At 45.5% G+C, this 20,472-nt stretch overlaps 1 protein-coding gene across 1 annotated transcript in view; it reads left to right on the top strand.

Annotated features, from left to right (window-relative positions):
* F13A1 (coagulation factor XIII A chain) overlaps positions 1 to 20,472 on the top strand; it is a 485,935-nt gene that overhangs the window by 396,195 nt on the left and 69,268 nt on the right. Inside the window, exon 12 of the mRNA XM_078688057.1 lies at positions 13,386 to 13,670. Within this exon, the coding sequence (XP_078544183.1) occupies positions 13,386 to 13,670 (285 nt within the window). The remainder of the gene's footprint in view (positions 1 to 13,385; positions 13,671 to 20,472) is intronic.

The raw sequence follows: 20,472 nt of genomic DNA, 5'->3' as shown, positions 1-20,472 counted from the left end.
ACCATGTTAATCTACCCAACTGCCCCATTATAATTTACCCCAATCCATCCCACTCCATTCTAGCCCAACTCTACCCCCACTCCACTCCATGCCAATCATCCCCACTCCATTCTTCCCCAATCTACTCCATTCCAGTCTACCATAATCTAGCCCACTTCAAACTGCCCCACCCCACTCCACGCCACTAACTTTTAGTCATGCTGAACAGCAGCCACACTGGGGTACATAATGGTTATAACACATTGCCAAAGCCAATAGCTCACACATACGTGAGCCCTATTGACTTGGCCAATGCTTGCTTATCTAAGTCTTTAAGCATAGTTTCAGCAAGTGCTACCTACGCCAAACCAAATAATGCCAAAGACATTTTACAATCCCAGGCTCAGTATTATAGCTTTGGAGTGGTAAAATACCACCCAGACCAATATGGAATGAGTAAAAACAGTTTAGACCACGTCAGAGAAGCATAGGCTAGTCCTGCGAAAAGGGTGAGGCCAGTACAAGTCCAATCCAACAATACTCTGCACCATCGTCCTGCCTGAGGCTGTACGGGTTACCATGCTGAGAAGTACCTACATATGAGCTTAGCTTCCACTATTATTCAGAAGTCAATATGCAGTTATCTGTTGAAGGTATCACAATACATAGGCTAATTTCAGTTATCTGTTCTGCAAATTACATTTTCTATGGCACTAACAGCCTGATTCATCAAGCAAAATTGCGCCCGCAATCGCTGCGAAAATGCAATTGCGGGCGCAATGTCCGTAATCGGCATTCAACATGAAGTCGCAAACACATAATACCGAAATCGCAATAATATTCGCAGAATCCCGGTAGGAGAGCATTAGCGAATCGGAAAATGCAAAAAACCACGGATTCTGCGAAAATAATTGCGAATTCGCTATACAATCGCTATCGGTATTCATCAAAATTTTCAAATAGCGAAAAACCCAAAAATTAAGGACAACTCAAAGCAGGTGGTAACCATAAAAGCCATTCAAAAAAAATTTCAAAAAACTGTTGGCCAATCAGTAACAGGTTCAGGCCTGACCAATCACACATAAGGACAATCAGCAGCAGCATTAGGAGTTTCACAATGCCAGGAATGTACATGGTGGTCAGGCGGCGAAGACTACAGCGAGCAGCACGGAGGAGAGGCCGGATCCAGGACAGGATATTCCGCCAGCGGGTCACCTTGCTGGGGCAAACCAGAGAGCAGATATATGCTAAATACAGGCTGAATGGGGAAATGATAATTCAGCTGATACATCACCTTGACCCCCTGATGCAGCACCCAACAAGGCGTACCAATGCGGTGCCTACAGATGTGCAGGTATTGTGTAGCCTGCACCTCCTGGCCTGCGGGAGCTTCCAGGGGATAGTAGCGGTTGCTGGGGGGATATCCCAGCCCACCATGTCACGCTGCCTCAAGACTTTTGTTGACGCTATGCTTACCCAGCTGCACCGACACATCATTTTTCCCACCAGCCAACAGGATTTGGACTTGACCAAGCTACAATTCTACAATGTAGCCCATTTTCCACATGTACTCGGATGCATAGACTGTACCCACATCGCCATCTGCCCACCAGCTGCCACGGAGTATATGTTCCGCAATCGCAAGTCCTACCACTCCCTCAACATACAGATGGTCTGCAATGCCAAGACATACATCACTGACATTGTGGCCCAGTACCCAGGGAGTACCCATGACTCCTACATTTTCCGGCACAGCGGCCTCCACACACGACTGGCCAGGGGAGACTTTGGGGAAGGACACCTACTTGGTAAGTACACTTTGTCGACAATGTCACATTGCTATGAAGTAGCAGCGCAGCACAGGCACTCACCCTCTGCTCCTCTCATTCAGGTGACAGTGGCTACGCCCTCCGTGATTACCTCCTCACCCCATACCTCAACCCTGCTACACCCCAGCAACGGCGCTACAATGTTGCACACATTCGGACAAGGAATTGCATAGAAAGGACATTTGGGTTGCTCAAGAGCAGGTTCCGCATACTGCACAAGACCGGTGGGGCCATGTATTACAGTCCTGCAGTGTGCTGCCGCATTGTGGCTGTCTGCGCAATTCTACATAACATTGCAACCAAGCGCCGGATACCTGTCGACATCTCTGGCAGTGAATCTGAAGGGGACGACCGGCCACCTGCACATGCGCGCCATGCACGCGGGGAGAATCCAGCTGAAGGCCATAGACGTCGCAACCACATCACACTGAACAGTTTCTAATGCACCCTCTTCCCTCACCCCACAAATCACAAATGCATGCAAAAAGTAATAATGACACAACGCCAATGTGTGCTGCTAAAATAAATATTATTGTTTCATTCACAATTATGGTAACACTTTAAATGTTGTCATTGCTAACAGTATTTCAGCATACTGCTGTGTGACAGGACAGGGCAGGCTTATACTCAGCCTGTGCCTGTAAGAGTCATATGAAGTCATGTGCGCCTCCTGCGCGTACCACCCAAGCGCCTCTGTGGCTCATCCTCATCCAAGGCACGTGCAGCTGCTGTGGGCCTGGTGATGCGCCTGCGTGCCCCTACGTGTGAGGCAGAGTGGCTGCTCACACTCGATGTCCCCTCACAGGCATCATCACCCCCAACAGTGGCAGGTAGAGCAGGAGGGTGTAGTGCTATCACGGCACTGGTCAGGTGCTCAAGGACCCTGGCCACATCCTCGCAGCACTGGATGAGCTGCTGCTGCTGCGCAAGGGACCGCCGCGACAACTGTGATGTGGCATTGCCTATGATGTAATTTGACCTGGTGTAGGCGGTCAGCCGGGTCAATAGCTGACGGTGGCGGCGGCGTGCTGCGTTGCGCTGCGATGTATTTGCAGCAGTGCTGGCCTCCATGGCTGCAGTCATGCGGGCCATACCCTCCCCCACACCTGCCATGGCTGCAGTCATGCTGGCCATTCCCTCCCCCACACCTTCCATGGCTGCCGTCATGCGGTCCATCCGGTCCCCCACCCCGGCAACATTGCGCCCAATGTTGTACAGCTGTAACTGTATGGCACCTTGCTGGCGTGCCTCTCAGCTGATGTATACAGAGCATGCGTCTTTCCACGCTCACTCTCACATGCTCCTGTCCATTCCCCCTCCTGCTGATAGGTGCATTGGTCTGCAGGCGAGGCCTGCCACGCATGCTCTGCTGGCCTGACACAGTGGGTGGCCGCTGTGTTGCCGCTGTCGCAGGCCCTGATGTTGACGCACCAGATGCTGGTGGTGTCACGGCAGGCGTTGTTGGTGCGGCAGGGGCTGGAGGCACCCTGGTAGTGGACCTGGCTGTGGGAGTAGTTGCTGCGCCAGACGCAGGAGGCACCCTGGTAGTGGACCTGGCTGTGGGAGTAGTTGCTGCGCCAGACGCAGGAGGCACACTGGTGGTGGACCTGGCTGCCGGAGTAGTTGCTGCGCCAGACGCAGGAGGCACACTGGTGGTGGACTTGGCTGCGGGAGTAGTTGCTGGGGCAGGGGCTGGTGGCTGTGTATGTGGCGGCACCTCCTCCTCATCCTGTGCCTCCTCATCTATTTGCAGCCTCTCGCTGTCGCTGCTGTCTGCACCACCTGTGAGGGGAAGTGGACGTTCATTAGTTGCATGTATCTGTCACACGTGCAGTTGCTACATGCATGCTGGGTGACATTCCCTGACTGGCTATGGCTTTGCGTACTTTGGAACCTGTCTGGCTGCATTGTGGTACATCTACATTGTGCCCACACTACATGTCCCACAATGCTTCAGGGCTTTACCTGATGTGGAACGATGGCATGACTATGGAACAATATGGGAGGCTAATTGGTCATGGACATTCATAGGGGACAGGGTCGCAGTCGCATGCCACTTACCTTGGTTGTCTTGGGTGGGGCGGGATGAGTCCAGATGAGTCACTCCGATGACCGCCTCTGTCTCCAGGGTGTTCTCTACTTGGTCCTCCATGGGGGTGTTTGGAGGGACTGTAGGTCCTCCCCCTCCAGTGCCCGATGACTCTCCAAGGCGCTCAGCCACCCTCTCTTTGGCACGACCTCGGAGGTCGTACCAGCGTTTTTTGAGTTCGTCCAGCGACCTATCAGCCACACCCACGGAGTTCACCGTGGACGCTATACCCTGCCAGATCCTGCGTTTTTCCTGTTCCGCCACCCTCCTAGAGTCCTTCCCAAACAGTTTTGAGTGGTTGGCCACCACCCCTTCTATTAAATTCTCCAGCTCCTGCTCGGAGAATTTTAACTTCCTCTTCCGCCCTGTGGTGTTGCTGGGCCCAGGAACTGCTTCCTCAGACATTGCTGCACTGTACTTTTGAGTTGTATCAAGAACAGAATTGCTGGAGCTCTCCCAGTTGCTGACTCGAGGTCTGCCTCACTGTGGTGAATGGGGGTGGTCCCTGGCTGCTTCCTGGTTGTGATGTCATCGCTGTGCTCGACATGCGACTTCCCGTTTTCCCGATCTCGCGCTATTTGCTGTCCCGCTATTGACGAACTCGCTATTAGAGAATTCGCAATTCCGACACGGATGTAGCCGGTAATTGCGTATTTTATGCGATTTTCGATAGTCGCAACCGGAATTTGCGGCCGCGTGCGATTCGCTTTTCTTTCTCTAAAATAATCATGAATATGGTTTTGCGTGTCCTTGATAGCGAGTCGCTATTAATCGCTATTAGGGCCACGCAAAACGTCCCGTTGATGAATCAGGCTGTAAGTGCGTCGGCTTGAGTCACAAAGGATTTTTTGATTATGTGTTTGGTTAATTTGATTTTGGCAGACTGAATCCCCATATTTGCTTTATATCAATATATTTTTTTGTCTTGATCAGGTTTATTCAAGAGTGTCTGATGTCCACCAGGAAGATTTTTTTATAAAATTATTAATTCACCAGAATGCGGTTTTAGATACAGCTTCTACTGTATTTGTGCACTCGCAATTTTACTGGAGCACCTGAGAATTGCGATTTTGATTTTTAAAAGCGATCTTAAATGGCCGGTTGTAATTGATGACTTCAGTAAAGGGCCAGGTCATGTGCCAGGTCATATTTTCGAGACATTATGGCACCATTGAGAGAAGCAATCTACTTTGTTATTGAACGTTGATGTGGGACCACTAACCTCCTGATTTCACATTGTAGCTGGGCAAGCCAGCAAATGTAGAGAGAACCGAGCTAGAGAGCTGGCTTGGGTCCAAGGGCCAAAGCACGAGCCAAGCCATCAAAAGATTAGAACTTCACGGATACAGACCATGGCAAATAAAAATAAGACAGAGACTCTTCCAGATAAAAAAAAATAGGTTATTTCTTGAATGCTGGTGTTTTTCTTTAGTACATTAAATTATGTCACTCAATTGGCATCTATTAAAAGTAATAGTATTTTATATAAAAAAAATAATTCAGCTTCACTGCACTGACTAAGCTATCATAAGCGAATCAAGAGATGCAACTTTGTCATATCCACTGTATATGTGGCCAACATTGTTATTCTTTATAGAGCAGCATGAAGTGCAGTTTTTATAAAGAGCACGCCCTGAGCCGGCTCAAGGTGCTCTCTAATTTGACACTCATTCAAAATGAGGCAGAGTGGCCCTGGGACACTTAAGCATGTACGTGTACTTAACCTAATAAAAAAAATTGTGAAAAAAGAGACAGAGTGAAGTAAAGTGATATGCACAGTTTAGTCAGGTGGACAAACTGTGATTTGAACCCATGCTACCTCCTTATACGTTGTTCAATTTAGCAATAATACATATCTCCTGCTCTTTCCGTTGCATGACTAAAGGTCAGTGCTTTATGTTAATCTTTTTCATTATCTAAATTACTACAATATTTTCAAAGCATACAAGAATCACACTTTAATTCAATCTGCTATAATATACATATACAAAATGTTATCAATTCTTTCTTGTAAAAGGGATAAAGTTTAGGGCAAGGGAAGCTAGAAGACTAGTTTAATATTAATATCACCGCCTTCCCGTGATTCAACATACGGTCGAGTAGTATCAGGTCAGCACCTTCATGACAGCAATTACAATAATTAGCAAAACAAAAAACTGACAATCCTCAGAGACTGCTGTCCTGCTACAGCTCTTCAGTGAGACACACACGACTTGTGACTCGTAGCTTAGCTCAGCTGCAGACACACTATACGCGCGCTATAAAAGACACAAATAACATAACATAACATAACACACAGATCTTAAAAACATCTTGTAAAATGTTTTGCACCCAGCTTATCTGTGTTCAATAGTTGCTTTTTAAAAATGCCATTATGGAGATGAAAGGACAGTGCCTGAGATATTTAGCTAGTGTGGCTGGCCAGTCTTAGTAGGGCATTGGCGAGTCCACGCCAGATATTAGAGCCAGGCTTGATTCCTGTTTGGCTTGCCCACATCTACTTAATAGGAATCTACAATATACGAAATATGTTTGTAGAAGCCAAGGATGAATGTATTAATTATAAAACATCCAGAGCAGCAGCCCACTAGTCACCATGCCCTATACTGTATGCAACTATAACTAAACTGAGCTGTGTTTTACACTGACACTGAGAAATTACTTGAATACACGTCAGTGTTACCTGGGGATTTGTACTGCAAGCCACATGGTCCTTTTCTGGAGTGGAAAAAAATTCATGGAATAAGCATATGTCTTCCATTTATCATGTTCTCCCATCAAAGAAGTAACAGTTTTCAATGGTTTATGTGTATGACTGCATCTATTTTATATGGATCTTCAACCAAGAAAATATTGTAGTGTGTTTAGAGGCATGCAATATTATCTTTAGCCCTAGGTTTCTCCTCATAGGATTGCCTAAAGTGTTTTATGGCAGTATTTTGGTCTTAGTGGGTGCTTATGGTTACTAGAGTCCAAACAGCCTGTTAGTGGTGTCAGCGGATGCCACATTTGGAACATTGTCCATAGCACCCAGGATAAAGTGAGGGGACAAGGGACATATGAAACAAGCTCCAGAGCTTCCCACAGGCAAAGACTTCTACCCTTGACACAGGACGACCACAAGGGGAGGCATGTCTGCCTTGAGGGGCCTGCCTGAGCTTGCTTAGTTGCAAACTGTTGAAGGACCAACTCAGGTTGAAATCTGCAAAGCATAGTCAAAGTGCCCCACTCTGAAAACCTTCAGTGCAAAGAAATATACAAGTGAAGGGTGAATTGTCCCCGTGGTGTCTCTAGGAGGTTAGTGGTGCTGCTGTGTTTCAGAAGATCCTTGTTGGATTTCGCACATCACATCACTTTGGCTCAGCATCTTGGCATGACCAAGATTGACAACAAGCTATTGACCCACTTCTGCTGACCCCAGATGGAAGCTAGGATGGAGTCTTGTACAACTAGCCTGGAAAGTAACATTAACTCCTTATGTTTGATTTGTCTGACGAGTGGCAAGTCAGGAGAGATGTGCAAGACCCCTCTTATTCCACTGCCAGTGGTGGTAACACCCTTTGAGAGGTTGGGGATGAACATTGTCAGACTCCTAGACTCTAAGACATCTCATTAAACAAGTTGATTTTAATGGCGGATTACTGTATGAAATATCCTACACAGCACCACAGTGGACGGAAGTTGTGTCAAACAGTGGGGGGGGGGTGACTTCATACCAGCCTTTATGAATGTGATGTGGGATGAATATTGGGTTACCTATAAATTCTCCATGCCTTATCAGCCTCAGACCAACAGGCCTGGTGAGAGCTTCAGCAACATCCTAAAAGGTATGATTATGGGGCTGAAAGAGCCTTTTATATATAAAAAAAAGTGAATATCAGGTTACCATGCTGTTGGTTGCATAACGGTAGGTTCCCCAATTAGATATGACTTTAATTGACATTATATTTTGGCATACTGTCAGAGTTCCCTTGAGTTTTATGGGTGAAAGATGAAAAATGCTTCAAAGAAGTCTACATAGGATGTGGTGGAGTATGCAATGCTCTAAAATTCACGATGGCCCAGTACATGAAAAAGTCCAAAAGGAAATCGGAGGCCTGTCAAGAGCTGATCAAACAATTGTATGATCAGAAGCCAGAAGGCAGCTATGATTGAGTACTAACCTGGACATAAGATGTGGGTGGAAGAGCCAGTGGAGCCATGTTTACTCCATGATAAGGGAACCTCAACAGGCAAGATGTTATAGTATGTCCTACTCTGAGCTATATTTGCTGCAGGAAACAGATCTTTTTTAGGCCATCTAGGAGAAGGTGTCCAGCCTGGTGTCACACCACACTGTTGCAGCTCCAATCTTTGCACTACTGGAGGCCTTCAAGCTCCAAAAAGAGTCAAATGTGTCTTTTATTGTTTAATGAAGTAGTATCACTCCCAGAAATGTGCCCCACTTACAGTTTTTTATTCTAGGTTAAAACTGACAGTGAGATGCTGGAAAAAGCAGCATGATATCTGAAGCTTTTGATAACATAAGGCAGATCGTGTAGTCTTGATACTGTTAGACCCCAAAGCTTTAGATTACACAAGAGGAACCCAGTGCACACTCTTTAGTCCTCCTTTCTTTCCCTCGTTGAGTAGACAATGCGCATATGAAATTTCAACAAACAAACTAAGCTTTGGCTATAGATTTTCACTTAATCATGACAAATAGACAATATTGTACTGTTTGTGTTTATTCTATCATGTTTTATGAGGAATTGAGGCCTACCCACAAAACTTTGTTTCGGTGTTTGAAGGCTCCATGTCACTGTTCTAAATGCTGTTTTAATGTTATGGTGGGCAGAACATTGCAGAACATTGTTATCTTCTGCTTGAGGAGCATGGAGAATGCTCTTAGATGCTCAGTCCATCTTGCCCCACCACCAATAGTGTGAGTGGAGAAGGTCAGAGGTAATGGGTGACAGCTGTCTTGAATTACAATGTCATCAAAAGGCTTCAATACTATGGATCAACGGGAATCCAGCAGCCACTGAATGAAATGGAGAAGTTTGGCAAATCCCACTGACATCAGGGGGTTAGAGTGGTGTCAATCTAGCTTGCGCTGTCACTGGAAGGTGCTCTCACAGTGCAGAGTGGTACCCTGAATACTTTATGAGAAACTAGTGCCAGCATTTAGATATTCAACATTCCACTCTGCATTGCAGCACTGTCAGATGCTGAGGACGTGTGAGGGCTGCACATATATTGCCCCCACCAACACTGGGTGGGGACCTTGGAAAGGGTGATGGGGGAGGTTGGATGAAACCAATTGAATGGCCCTCAGCCTCCTGGGCTAGGCTGTAGGGTTGCCCAGATTGTATGGGGTATATCACATTCTGCCCACAAAGCCAGGTCAGTGAGGTACAAATTTGGTAGTTGAGGTGTGTAAGCCTTCCTGGTATGTGCTCATAGCCGCTCGACAATGCTAGAAGCAGGTAGAATCCAACCCTCTCCTGGTCCCAGGCAGGCCAGGGCTGTGGGTGAAGCTAGTTGATCTGCCCTGTGCAAACTCTTCCAGGTTGCTCTTTTATGACTGAAGATGGTGTAAAGGGGAGTTGAAAGAAGGGCTATGTGGGACCGAGCACGTTTTGGCCTTGGTTGGAACCCCACATATTTTTTTAATCTTTTTATGCACTTTTATCTTTTCTTTCATTCATGAGTTAAACAACTCAAGAGAGTCTTTTCTCTTTGTTAAAAAAGGCTTAGGGAAAAGAGCAGAGGTTTCATTTTATTTACATTTTCAAAAGCAATGACATCAGAATTCCTTTAAAGTGCACAGACAATTGAATGAAAATGTTTTTTTTCTTAAACTTAAGAAATGTTCAACATAGCTTCCACCCCTAGTGTACCCTAGTTATTCCTTGGGGTGCAGGGTGCTCAATGAACGTCCATGTGCTTAAAATAACTTTTTTTCCGACACTGGGATTAAGACATCGTTTGTGAGCCCTATCTTTCACAAAATTGATGCTTTGTCTATCTTTGCATTCTTTCACTAGTCTGGAATCCGTGCATCCTGAAATGGTGGCTGAGGTTATCTCCTCTGGACCAATCAAGATCATTTACCAATGTAGAAATGAAATAGTCTTGGATGTTCTAGATCCCTGTCAATATACACTAAAATTAACCATTCTAAGCACACCTGATAACATTTTGTACTGTATATATATCTCAAAAACTATTAAATGGATTTACACAAAATCATAAAAAAGGCCTATTCCAAGTAAAGTTCTATATTCATGGCAAGTGTAGAGTAATTCTGTTCAGCATGTTTTGCTGTAGCAATTGCGAAAACTCCTTTGCTATTTAAAATAGGAAATGCTACTTCTAGTCTTTTAACCGCATGCGTGCGGGCGGAATTCCGCCCGTACGCTGAGATTTTCAAAAGCGCATGTTACGTGACGAGCTGGGCTCGTCATCAGCGTGCGAGGAGGCTACGCCATGACGAGCCCAGCTCGTCATCAGCGTCGAAGGGGTTAATGAGATGTCACCCACTCTTGACTGATTTGAACAACAATTGAGATGAAGAAACTTCGATTGATGCATTAAAAAATGTCTATTTCATTCAGATTTGTCAAATAGTTCCCAAGTAAAAGCAAATATGAAAAACCTTTTACTATGGAAAGATGCAGCTGAACCATAGCTACAGAACTACAGCAGTTTCCCAGAGACCTATATATTATGCAAAATGAGTTCCTTGTGGAAGGTCCCAAAATAATGATCTCCCATGTTGAGTCCCCTAGGAAAGTTTGCTCTCTGATCCAGAAAATATGACTGAACAGCAAAAAAGTTTGAACTTCACTCAAAGTATGTTTTTGGGATTTTGTATAAATACGTTCAGCCATTTTGAAAAATTTGCATTTAAGGAAGAGCTCCATTTGGGCTTGAAGGTGTTAAATAAATTTAGATAAATCAAGACGTTTGATCCAGTGAGAGACCCATGGTGCCAAAAAAGTTTCAAAAATAGGTTCCTCTGATAGGCTGAGGGATTTCTTTCCCTTTTCAGTACTGAAGGACCAAACCCCCTGTATGGGCATCAGCAGACGGTTGGAGGCCACAGACAAGCCCCGCTGCGCAAGGCCAAAAGCTGAAAACAGTGGAGGTTGACCACCATTGGCTGTTTGTCGAAGCGGGTGGCTACAGGTCAAGTCTTGCTGCCAACCCCACTGTGCACTGCAGAAGGCTGTGTGAAGGGGGGAGGGGGGTGGACACCTACAGCAGGGTTAGCGGGTGCCAGGATATGCCCCAACCGACCACTGCACATGGTTGTGGGCAGCAGTGAGTTGGGCACAGGACCTTTTGGGAAGCTAAACCTTGTGACCTATTCCCTGCTGGGCATGGCTGAAGGATGTATGTAGCAGGAGAGTTGGCTGCAAATGATTTTTTTTTAAATCACTGAAAAAAAACAATGGTTATTGTGACGTTTCAGCTAGGTATGGTAAAAATATGTTAGCTTCCATTGGAAAACCCGGGAAATCCATTAACAAAAACAAATGTTAGAGTGATGTTATAGTTAGGTGTTGAAATAATATAACAACTGATTTTAAAAAAAAGAACAATCCCAAAAAATCATCAGTTATAAATTACTGAGCAAGCTATCAATAACTTGTGAACCCGCCATGCACTACTTATAACTTCACAAATTACATCACCCATGACATGTTAAATGACATCATTGATGTATCCCAAAAGACATCACGGATGACATCATACACTCATTGTGACACTGTCCTACACATTTTATGGACTTGAAGTAATTCAACATGTAACACCGATGGATATGTTTCTATTCACCTGGGGTAATGTGACTAGCCTCTTAAAGACTTCACATAGCTCAGTTTCAAATCATGACATTGACAGGTATATATTTGCTACTGAAAGGGCACCTTTTGTCAGGCCCTATGGACAGCACTTCGTAGTTAAGTAAAATACACTACACACATTCCTGAGATAGGTAAAATGTCATACAACCTTAGAGCCATGCTTACACCATCAATGTGAAATAAACCACCTCTAAGAGGGACACCCCTACGTTTTACATTATTGAACAACCAGCAAATCTTCAAATTCTTCAGAGAAGTTCAGGAAAGAAGTATCCACATCTTATAAACGTCCTCTCTGCAGAGAATGTGTCCACAACACTGTATTACAGTTGTTTATAATGGACATGTGCCCAGACATCCAATGGTGGATAACCTATGGCCAACAGAAGACTTGGCCTTTCTCACAGATCTTTTGGAACAGGTTTTGACTTTAAGCCTCAATCTACTTTCAAACATACCTCTAGAACCCACATCAGGTCCTCTCTGCCTTTACCTTGTTTATCTTGCACCACAAACGTTAGTGATTTGTATACTGTGCACCATTTACTTTTCAGCATGCAAATTACACTTGCCTGCAAGACTTACTCTAGTTCTCTTCTATGGACCCACACATGTATACTCAGTTACACTATGATGTGTAGGACTATGGTGTTATCAGTGATGCCATCAATGCTGTCATTTGAGATGTCATCAGTGATGTCCTCAATGATGTCAATTAAAATTTCCAGAGTCATGTAATATGTAAGGTTATAGTCAGTGTATTGCGGGGCACAGATTATAGTTAATTTAGTGAACTATAAATAGTGAATTTGAGAGTTTCTTGTGTTTTAGGGAGCTGTTAAGTGACTGAGTAGATGGTTAGGTTGAGTATATAGATGTTGAAAGGGGGTGCTGTACCTATGCAGGTATCTTTCTCCTTAACTCATTTTAGCCCCTTTAAAATTACATTATGCCTCAAATTACTAAAACTGCACACTCTCCTCACACGTTTAAACTTCTGGTGTCATGCCTGCATTAACAGCTCAATGCTAACTTACTTCAGCCTGCACATCAGGAAAGACTTTAAATTCATCAGCTCTTATAGCAACAAAATGGTATTCACTAGTGCCTTACTTATGTCTTGAATACAAAATGTTAGTGCTATGGTTGGTCATTAAAACTCTGTGGTGTTGGCTGCTGCAGTGATTATTAGGGAGTTAACTGGCTCACTGCTGCTGGTGGTGGAAGTACAAGTTTTACTCTGCATGTCAGAATGTTTTACTGAAATTGATGAGGAAGATATTTCAGGATTCATTGAAAATGTGGCCTCGTTTTAGATTTGTAGAGCTAACCATAATAGAGGTGTTGCAAATAATCGCATTGTTTTGGCAGAAAGGTGTGTCCTGTTCTATGAAGGAAATACAGGTATTTCATTCCTTAGCATGTACATTCGTATGTGTATGTACATACTTCAAAGCTATGAATATAGTGGAACAACAAGTTGCTTAAAATCTTCCCCTTCGTTTGAAAACGGTCAAGGTTTGTTTCCTTGTCTAATTAAGATGGTGTGGTAAAGAAGTCTTTTTTTCATACATGTTGATTGTCTCAAAAATATAATTTTCCGTACTTTCATCCTTACTCTCTGGTTTCCAACAGGCACTGAAGAAGAGAGGCTGGCTCTGGATACCGCCATGATGTATGGTGTTAAAAAAGAAACTTTGCAGGAAATCCCAGTTCCGGGGCCCCACGCAGAAATGGACTTTCAGGTGGAAAATGTGGTCCTCGGAAGCGACTTGAAAGCCATCATCACTTTCATAAACCGAAGTCCGAACCAATGCACTGTGACGGCTCACCTCAATGGGAACATTGTGTTTTACACCGGCGTCCCAAAATCTGAATTCAAGAACAAGACCCTTGAAGTGACGCTGGACCCTTATAAGTGTAAGCCTTCAAAACTGTTCAGCACTTCACACTGTTTGATTTCTCACATAGGTTTCCAAAAATGCAAAACAATATGTTTATCCTCACTGGCTCAGCCAGGGAGCAAGGCATCAATTCATAAACATTTTTATGTGAATATGCGCGAGTTACTATTAGTTTAGTTGGTAGTAAGTCACATTTACTCATGGAAACAAGGTTTATGTATTGGGCTCTCTTCTGTTACATCAAGTGTGCCCCTGACTAGTCCTCAGGGACTACATGCAAGACAGATTTTCGCAAAAGCCACTTGACCAGTGGTTACCTGGTGGGAGCTGTCGGCTACCATTTCAATCAGGGGCGAGGGTGATGGTTGAGTTGAGTGGGTATCACAGACCCTGGCCCACTTACCTGCACTCCTGGCCCATGAGGTGCATTCTGAGGAAGGGACAATGCCATTCTGACACACCCTTCATTCAGCGCTTTAAAGAAACCCTTATTTACCATACGTAATCATTGAACCGTGAGTAATGGGATACATGGCTGCTCCCATACTAAATGATTGTCGAGCAAAGTTAATGAATTATAATGGACAGTTTAACTTGTACCGGTTTGTTCATTGTCATGGCACCAGCTGTCCTCTAAGAGTATTACTCTGAAAGTGCTCTTTTGGGCCCTCATTATAACATTTGTTTGCCCTCAGATTTACCATTACTAGATTCACAGTATTTTCAGAGGAGGGTTGAATAACAGTGTTTATCACTTTTTGAGGAATAACATGTGGAAATCAATCTTACTGGGCCCGATTCACAGAACTAACTTAAGACAAAATCCTAAACTTACTACCATTTTGCCATTCACAGAAGGCACTTACTCATGTTGGTATTCACAGAAGTTAGGAGTCCTAACTTTAGGACTCCTAAATGCCTTCTGTGAATACCGAAAGTCTTAAAGTTAGGATGTTTCCACATGTTTTTCACCGGTTTCCCACTCTGAGACTTGAAGCAAGTGAAATCTCCTGGTGGAATACCACTGAGCAGTGGTGATCTCACTGAACTCATAATTCCAATAGGCTCTGATGTTACTGGGCCCATCAGAATGAACAGGACACTTTTAAAGTAGGCCTTAGTAGTTGTCTTCTTGCATGTCTACTCCCACAGCTGAAAGGCACTGCCACGCCCTTAGATTTCCATCTCTACTTGCAAGCACTGCTTTCATCCAGAAGTAAATGACCCTTTTTCTTCCGCTGCTATGTCATATGTCCTGCAGTAAAAGAGTCCTACATATCTAGGTTTTCAAGGCGAGATCAAGCAAGCAATGCTCACGTGCTTCTCTTCCAGTGCTGCCTAGTTCTCATTGGTTTTATTTATGTATTTATCTGCGGGCCTGGGAGTGTATAATTTTTTGGGTGTCTGGACATCAGTGACAACTACATCTGAGAACTAGGGACATTCATATTTAAAAAGGATTGGCTTAGTGCAGCACCACAAGTCATTTTGCTGCACTGCCCTACATCAATCTGAAAGGGCAGGAATGCACCGTATTTACATCCTGTCCTTTCAGCCAGTGCAGTCGCACAATTAGCACCCTTGCACCATGATGCAAAGGTGTCTGTGTTGTTGGCATGATTGTTTATGTGCAGGAAGGGACACCTTCCTGCACAAAAATAATAGGAGGTGTATTCCTCTTTCTGCAGGAGTGCAACTCACATGGAAAGAGGAAAAAACGAGGCGTAATAATGTTATTTCTCCTCGTTATGCCACCTTTGGGGAGGAGCACAGTTTTAACACATTCCCAGATTTACGCCATGTTGTACGTCTGGGAATGTGTCAAAACCTATTTGGCATGCCTCCCAAATGCAGTGTGAGGCAACACAGCGACTTGCGCTGTGCTGCCTTACTCCATATCTACAAGGCCATGAAAAGCCACGCAGGGTGGTTTACGTGGCCTTGTAGATATGGCTGAGCCCTGTGCACCACCGGAATGCCACAAAAAGTGACGTTCCGGTGGTGCACAGGGCTTGTAAATAAGCACCCAGTACCCTCCATTTAGTGCGGCACAGGCATGGGTCTGATGTGTGTAGATTTGCTTAGGGAGTCAGACCTCTGAGGCATGAGATCATCTGTATTGGCACAGTGGTGCCCTCTGTGCCAGAACAGTTAGCAGTAAATCCCTGCATGGACCAAGTATTTATTTGGATTTTTGTTAAGTGCTATCAACAGGAGGTCCCACAGTGCTGAAGTAGCGGAATCCAATGGTTATGCTGGAGGCAACAGATATAGTCATGTGTCCCAAACAGGCCTTCTGTTATGATGCTTTATAATAGTCCCATTGTTGAAAAAGCCTTCCATAGCCCAGGTGTAAAGGGCAGGATGGTTTTAGGAGCCTGGTCGCTAACACTAGGATAAGCTTCAGTTTGCTTTCTCTGGGATACCTGGATTATGCAAATAACAGAGTGAAAAGGTGCACCTTGGGTTTTCCTGAATCTGAAGTCGACCTTCTCAAGCCTCAGGTGAATGGGTAGTAATTTCCAGAGAGAGGGTTTCTAGTAAATAAAAGAGCAATCACGTATCTTTTGAAACTGAATGGTTGAGGTGGCAGACGAAAAAGAAGGGAAACATCCACAACACGTCCTTAAGACACGGTGTGGCCTTAAGGGACCCAGATGGACTTGAGGGGGGAAATGAGGGCACTTGAGGGGTTAGTTTTGCACAGGATTGACAGAGAAAGATTCCGTTTACAAACTGGATTGTAAGTTTTATCGATGCCTTTTTGAGAAAGGAGGAGACACATTTATTTGACAACAGATCGTTTTGAACAATGAGCCTGTGAATTAAACACATTCTGTTTTGCTGGCGAAACCTCTCTGTAATCACGGAGGAGTAATGTATGTGATCAGCGCTTTGCACAAGAATGATTAAGTTCCATATCTACCCAGGTTTGGGTTTGTGAACTAAATTCTCAGGAATTGACATAATCTATGCACATTTTCTACAATAAATTGCGCTTTCTAATGTTAATCGTATATTTCCAGTACTTAAAAATTATTAGGGGTCGTGCACAGTCCAATCTACTCCTGCCAGTGGAGCTGCGAGTTATCTTTCCGTACTTTATTGGTAAATATTATTTCCACTTCTGCACAGAGTTCTATTATTTAGAACTTTCATTTACAGAAAAGTTCAAAAGAGATAAATGCTTGTAAATGTCTGCCTATTTTATTGGAGGGTTTCTAATAAGTTAGTATTGGAAACAATTTAAAATTATTTTTAGCAGGAACAATGGTGGACAGTGATATTCTACCTGGTGATTACTGGAGAATACTGGGGAAAACCATTTGGAAATCACCACAATAAATCCATCTTCTGCATGTTAATCCCTCAAAACTCATACTCCCTGTTATTTCCCCTTTTCCAAAATAACTATGCCCCAACTGTTTGGACAGGAATGTCCTCTGTGTGATGTCCGGTGCTAATTTGAGTTAGCGACTGTAGGTGGGGCCCACCGGCAATAATTTTTTGGGAACCAACATTTAGTTTTCCTCATTAGACTTTGACCCAGAGAAAGAAACTCATAAGGAGTAAGATGAAGGAAGAGAAAGGTGAAAGAACTGTGACAAAGCAGAGAAAGCAGGAACCTGCAAGAGTGAGATAAAGGGGCAGGGAGTGTGGCGGATGGAATAAAAAGGCATTAGGTAGAATCAATACTATGCGGCCTTGGTATTCGGTATGCAGACAAGCATTAGCACCGGCCGCAGGCTTCAGATCAAACCTTTGGGCCAACACTTATTTTTTATCAAAATAAGCACTGGCCATGTCCCATGTCCTGCATGCCCAACTACGAGTATCTGGCATCCCTGTTTGTGGCTATTTGGCCAGAGCCCCTTGCTGACCGAGTATCTGCACAAAGGCGTAGGTCTGATCATGACATGAACAGGTCCTGTAACTGGCCCTGATGTGTTGGACTCACCAAGCGAACCCTCGAAGTAACATGACACTGTTAGAACTGGGATTTCTGGTTGGCTAAGGTTCACGCCAAAGCCAGGCAGAAACCACCATTCTAGTCAGGGCAAGGGAGTCACACGCCAAGATTACCCCTGCTCACCCTCTTGGTAGCTTGGCACGAGCAGACAGGCTTATCCCGGAGGCAATGTGTAAAGCATTTGCGCACGCACACAACAGTAACAACATCCTAGGCACACCACAAAAGGAACTCCACACAAGGTTATATAAAAATACCTTTTGTATTGTCAAAACACATCAAATAGTAATCAAACAATATGCATTGTGCCAACTGGCACGGGCAGTATTCACAAGGGATTATTTACACCAGGACAGGGCCACGTGGGCCACTGTCAGAATCAGCACTTAGTAGAACTAGCACTTAGAATAACTGTCACACTAAATAACAATTATAGATCACAACCAGTAACCACTGGTAACAGGTAGGTACACACTACGCAATACTAATAACCATAGGCATAGATCACACATGGACACATACTCACTAGTATAACATACTAGGCAAAGCAAACTTCTAAGCATGAACACCTTTAGAAGTATAACACAAACATAAAGGCAAAGCACATTACGCAGCAATCACATTTAGGCCTAACCAGTAAACATACAGTAGGCAATCTCCTCACTAATCTAAACACATTAGACTCTGCTTCCTAAGAATAAATCACATTTAGGGGCGTAACTCACAGTGAAGTAAACTCTCACTGACATAAACCCACATAGGTAAAATAACCTCATAATCATAGTAACATCACATTGCGCAAAAATCACATTAGGCAATTACTATTCTAAACATAGTAAAATCACATTGCGCAGAAATCACCTTAGGGCCTTGCGCCCTACCCACATACCAACCCCATGCCAACTGGCCATCTCAAGAAGGGGCTCAAATGCCCTATGTCCAGAATGTCAGGGCGCGCTGCCATCGCAGCGCCAGTCAGGGGTGCGCCACTGGCGCAAACCTAAACGTTGCAGCTGCCCACTAATTGCTGGGCAGCTGGGAACAGTAACAGGGCCTAAGCATTGCAGCTGGCACTAAGTGCTGCGCAGCTGTAGAAGGCCTGGCACCTCTGTGCCATCTCCGTACCTCACAAGGACTTTCACTCAATTGCGCCTAAACGGTGCAGCTGCCCACTACTTGCTGGGCAGCTGGAAAACAGCAAAACTGCGACAGGGCCCTCACTGACCCTAGAAACCAAACTGCGCCCACTGTTGGAGCCCCACAGGCTCTGTAGCTAAAGATGTCCCCCAAAATAATGAGGACAAACTTGTCCCCAGCACTGAGGCATCCCACTGGGGAAAACACGAGCCTCTCTGGCTCCTTTTAAATATCCAGGGCCCCACCGGGGCTTCTCAAGTAAACATGAAAAGGACTTGCCCCCAAACACTGTGGACCGCACTCACTCCCTTAAATAATCACATGGCTGGGCCACTCAGGGGCCTTAAAAGAGTGGGCAATGCGTGGGAGCCATCTAGGCTCTAAAATGATCAGACACCTACTCGGAGCACACTGGCTCCGGAATCTATTCAGTATTACTAAAAAGAGAAAAATAACTTCTCCCCATCGCTGAAGCAGCCCCACTGTCAAGTGGGGGCTGCTCGGGGAGTGAAGGAACCTAGCGCGGCGCCTCACTCGGGCGCTCTCCCCCTCCCCTCGCGCCGTCTGAACTCACCGACTCTCGGGGGTGGACACAGCGCTTTTGTCCTGGTCTCTGCTCCATGACAACTGTTGGGGCAGCCCTCTGACGGATATGCCTCCCGCCCAGCCCTCACTCACTGGGGCGGATGGAGGACTCCTCTGCCGGGGCTCTCCCTTGCTCATGGGAGACCTGGCAGCTTCACTGAAGCAACGGGCGGGGCTCTCCACAGCTTGGCCGCCTCGCTGGTTTCCTCTCTCCGGCCGCAGCATCTCCAGTCTCCCTCCCCGCACGGGAGACCGGAAGGGCCAAAGAATGGCTTCCCCCAGGCACGGGGGAAGCGGAAACGACGTCCTCCCGGCCCCGCCCACAACCAGGCGGCGGGCCGGACATCTCCTTCCGGCGTTTCCCCCGGGCTGCGGCGGTGAAATCCTTTTTGGCATACCGAGGGGTAGGCTCCCTCGGGGCGTAATTGAAATGCAGAAGCGAGGTGGGCACTCGCTAAAGGCACCAAAAACGGGGTGACTCCCGCAACATAAAAATAAACAGGAATCCGGCCATGAAGCAGCGAGGTGGGCTCTCGCAATGACGGCATCACAGGGGAATCCCTTGCAGGGGATTCCCTTCTCTTCGTCAGGCCTCGCCGTGCTGCCACAATCCACTCATTCCTCCTGTGGCATTTAAAAATAAAGCGCTCACATCGCGCTGGGGGCACTGACCGCCCCACAAGTCCCCAGAGATGATCCCTGCAGAAAGAAAAGGGTCCAAAGAAGTTCTGGAGCATTAAGAGGGAGGACAGCAGCTTCCAGTAAAGGCAAGTCCTCCAGTACTACAGCCTCTTTTTATACACAAAATACTTTGTCTAGCAGGGTGCAGGCAATGTGAGAACCAGCTACAACTGGTTATGGGGAACTCCTTTCACTGGCCAGGCTAGGAACATCAGATGCACCACAGGGGGTGGAGTCAGCATTGTGTGGGGAAAGCCCAGCCCTATTCAGGTCCCAGGTGTACCCCTCCCTCACATCAGCATGCTAATCTCTCCATTCACCACCGGGGCAGACCCATCCTGACTCCTGGAGCCAGGCACACCAGCCAGCTCCTGCCAATCACACACCAGACACAAATTACACTAACATGCCAACTTCTAGAAGTGGCACTTCCACACTAGACACA

This window comes from Lissotriton helveticus, chromosome 4_1, assembly GCF_964261635.1.
Source record: "Lissotriton helveticus chromosome 4_1, aLisHel1.1, whole genome shotgun sequence".
Taxonomy (NCBI): domain Eukaryota; kingdom Metazoa; phylum Chordata; class Amphibia; order Caudata; family Salamandridae; genus Lissotriton; species Lissotriton helveticus.
Note: the sequence above shows the minus strand (reverse complement) of the source record. Positions and strands in the feature narration are given on the sequence as shown.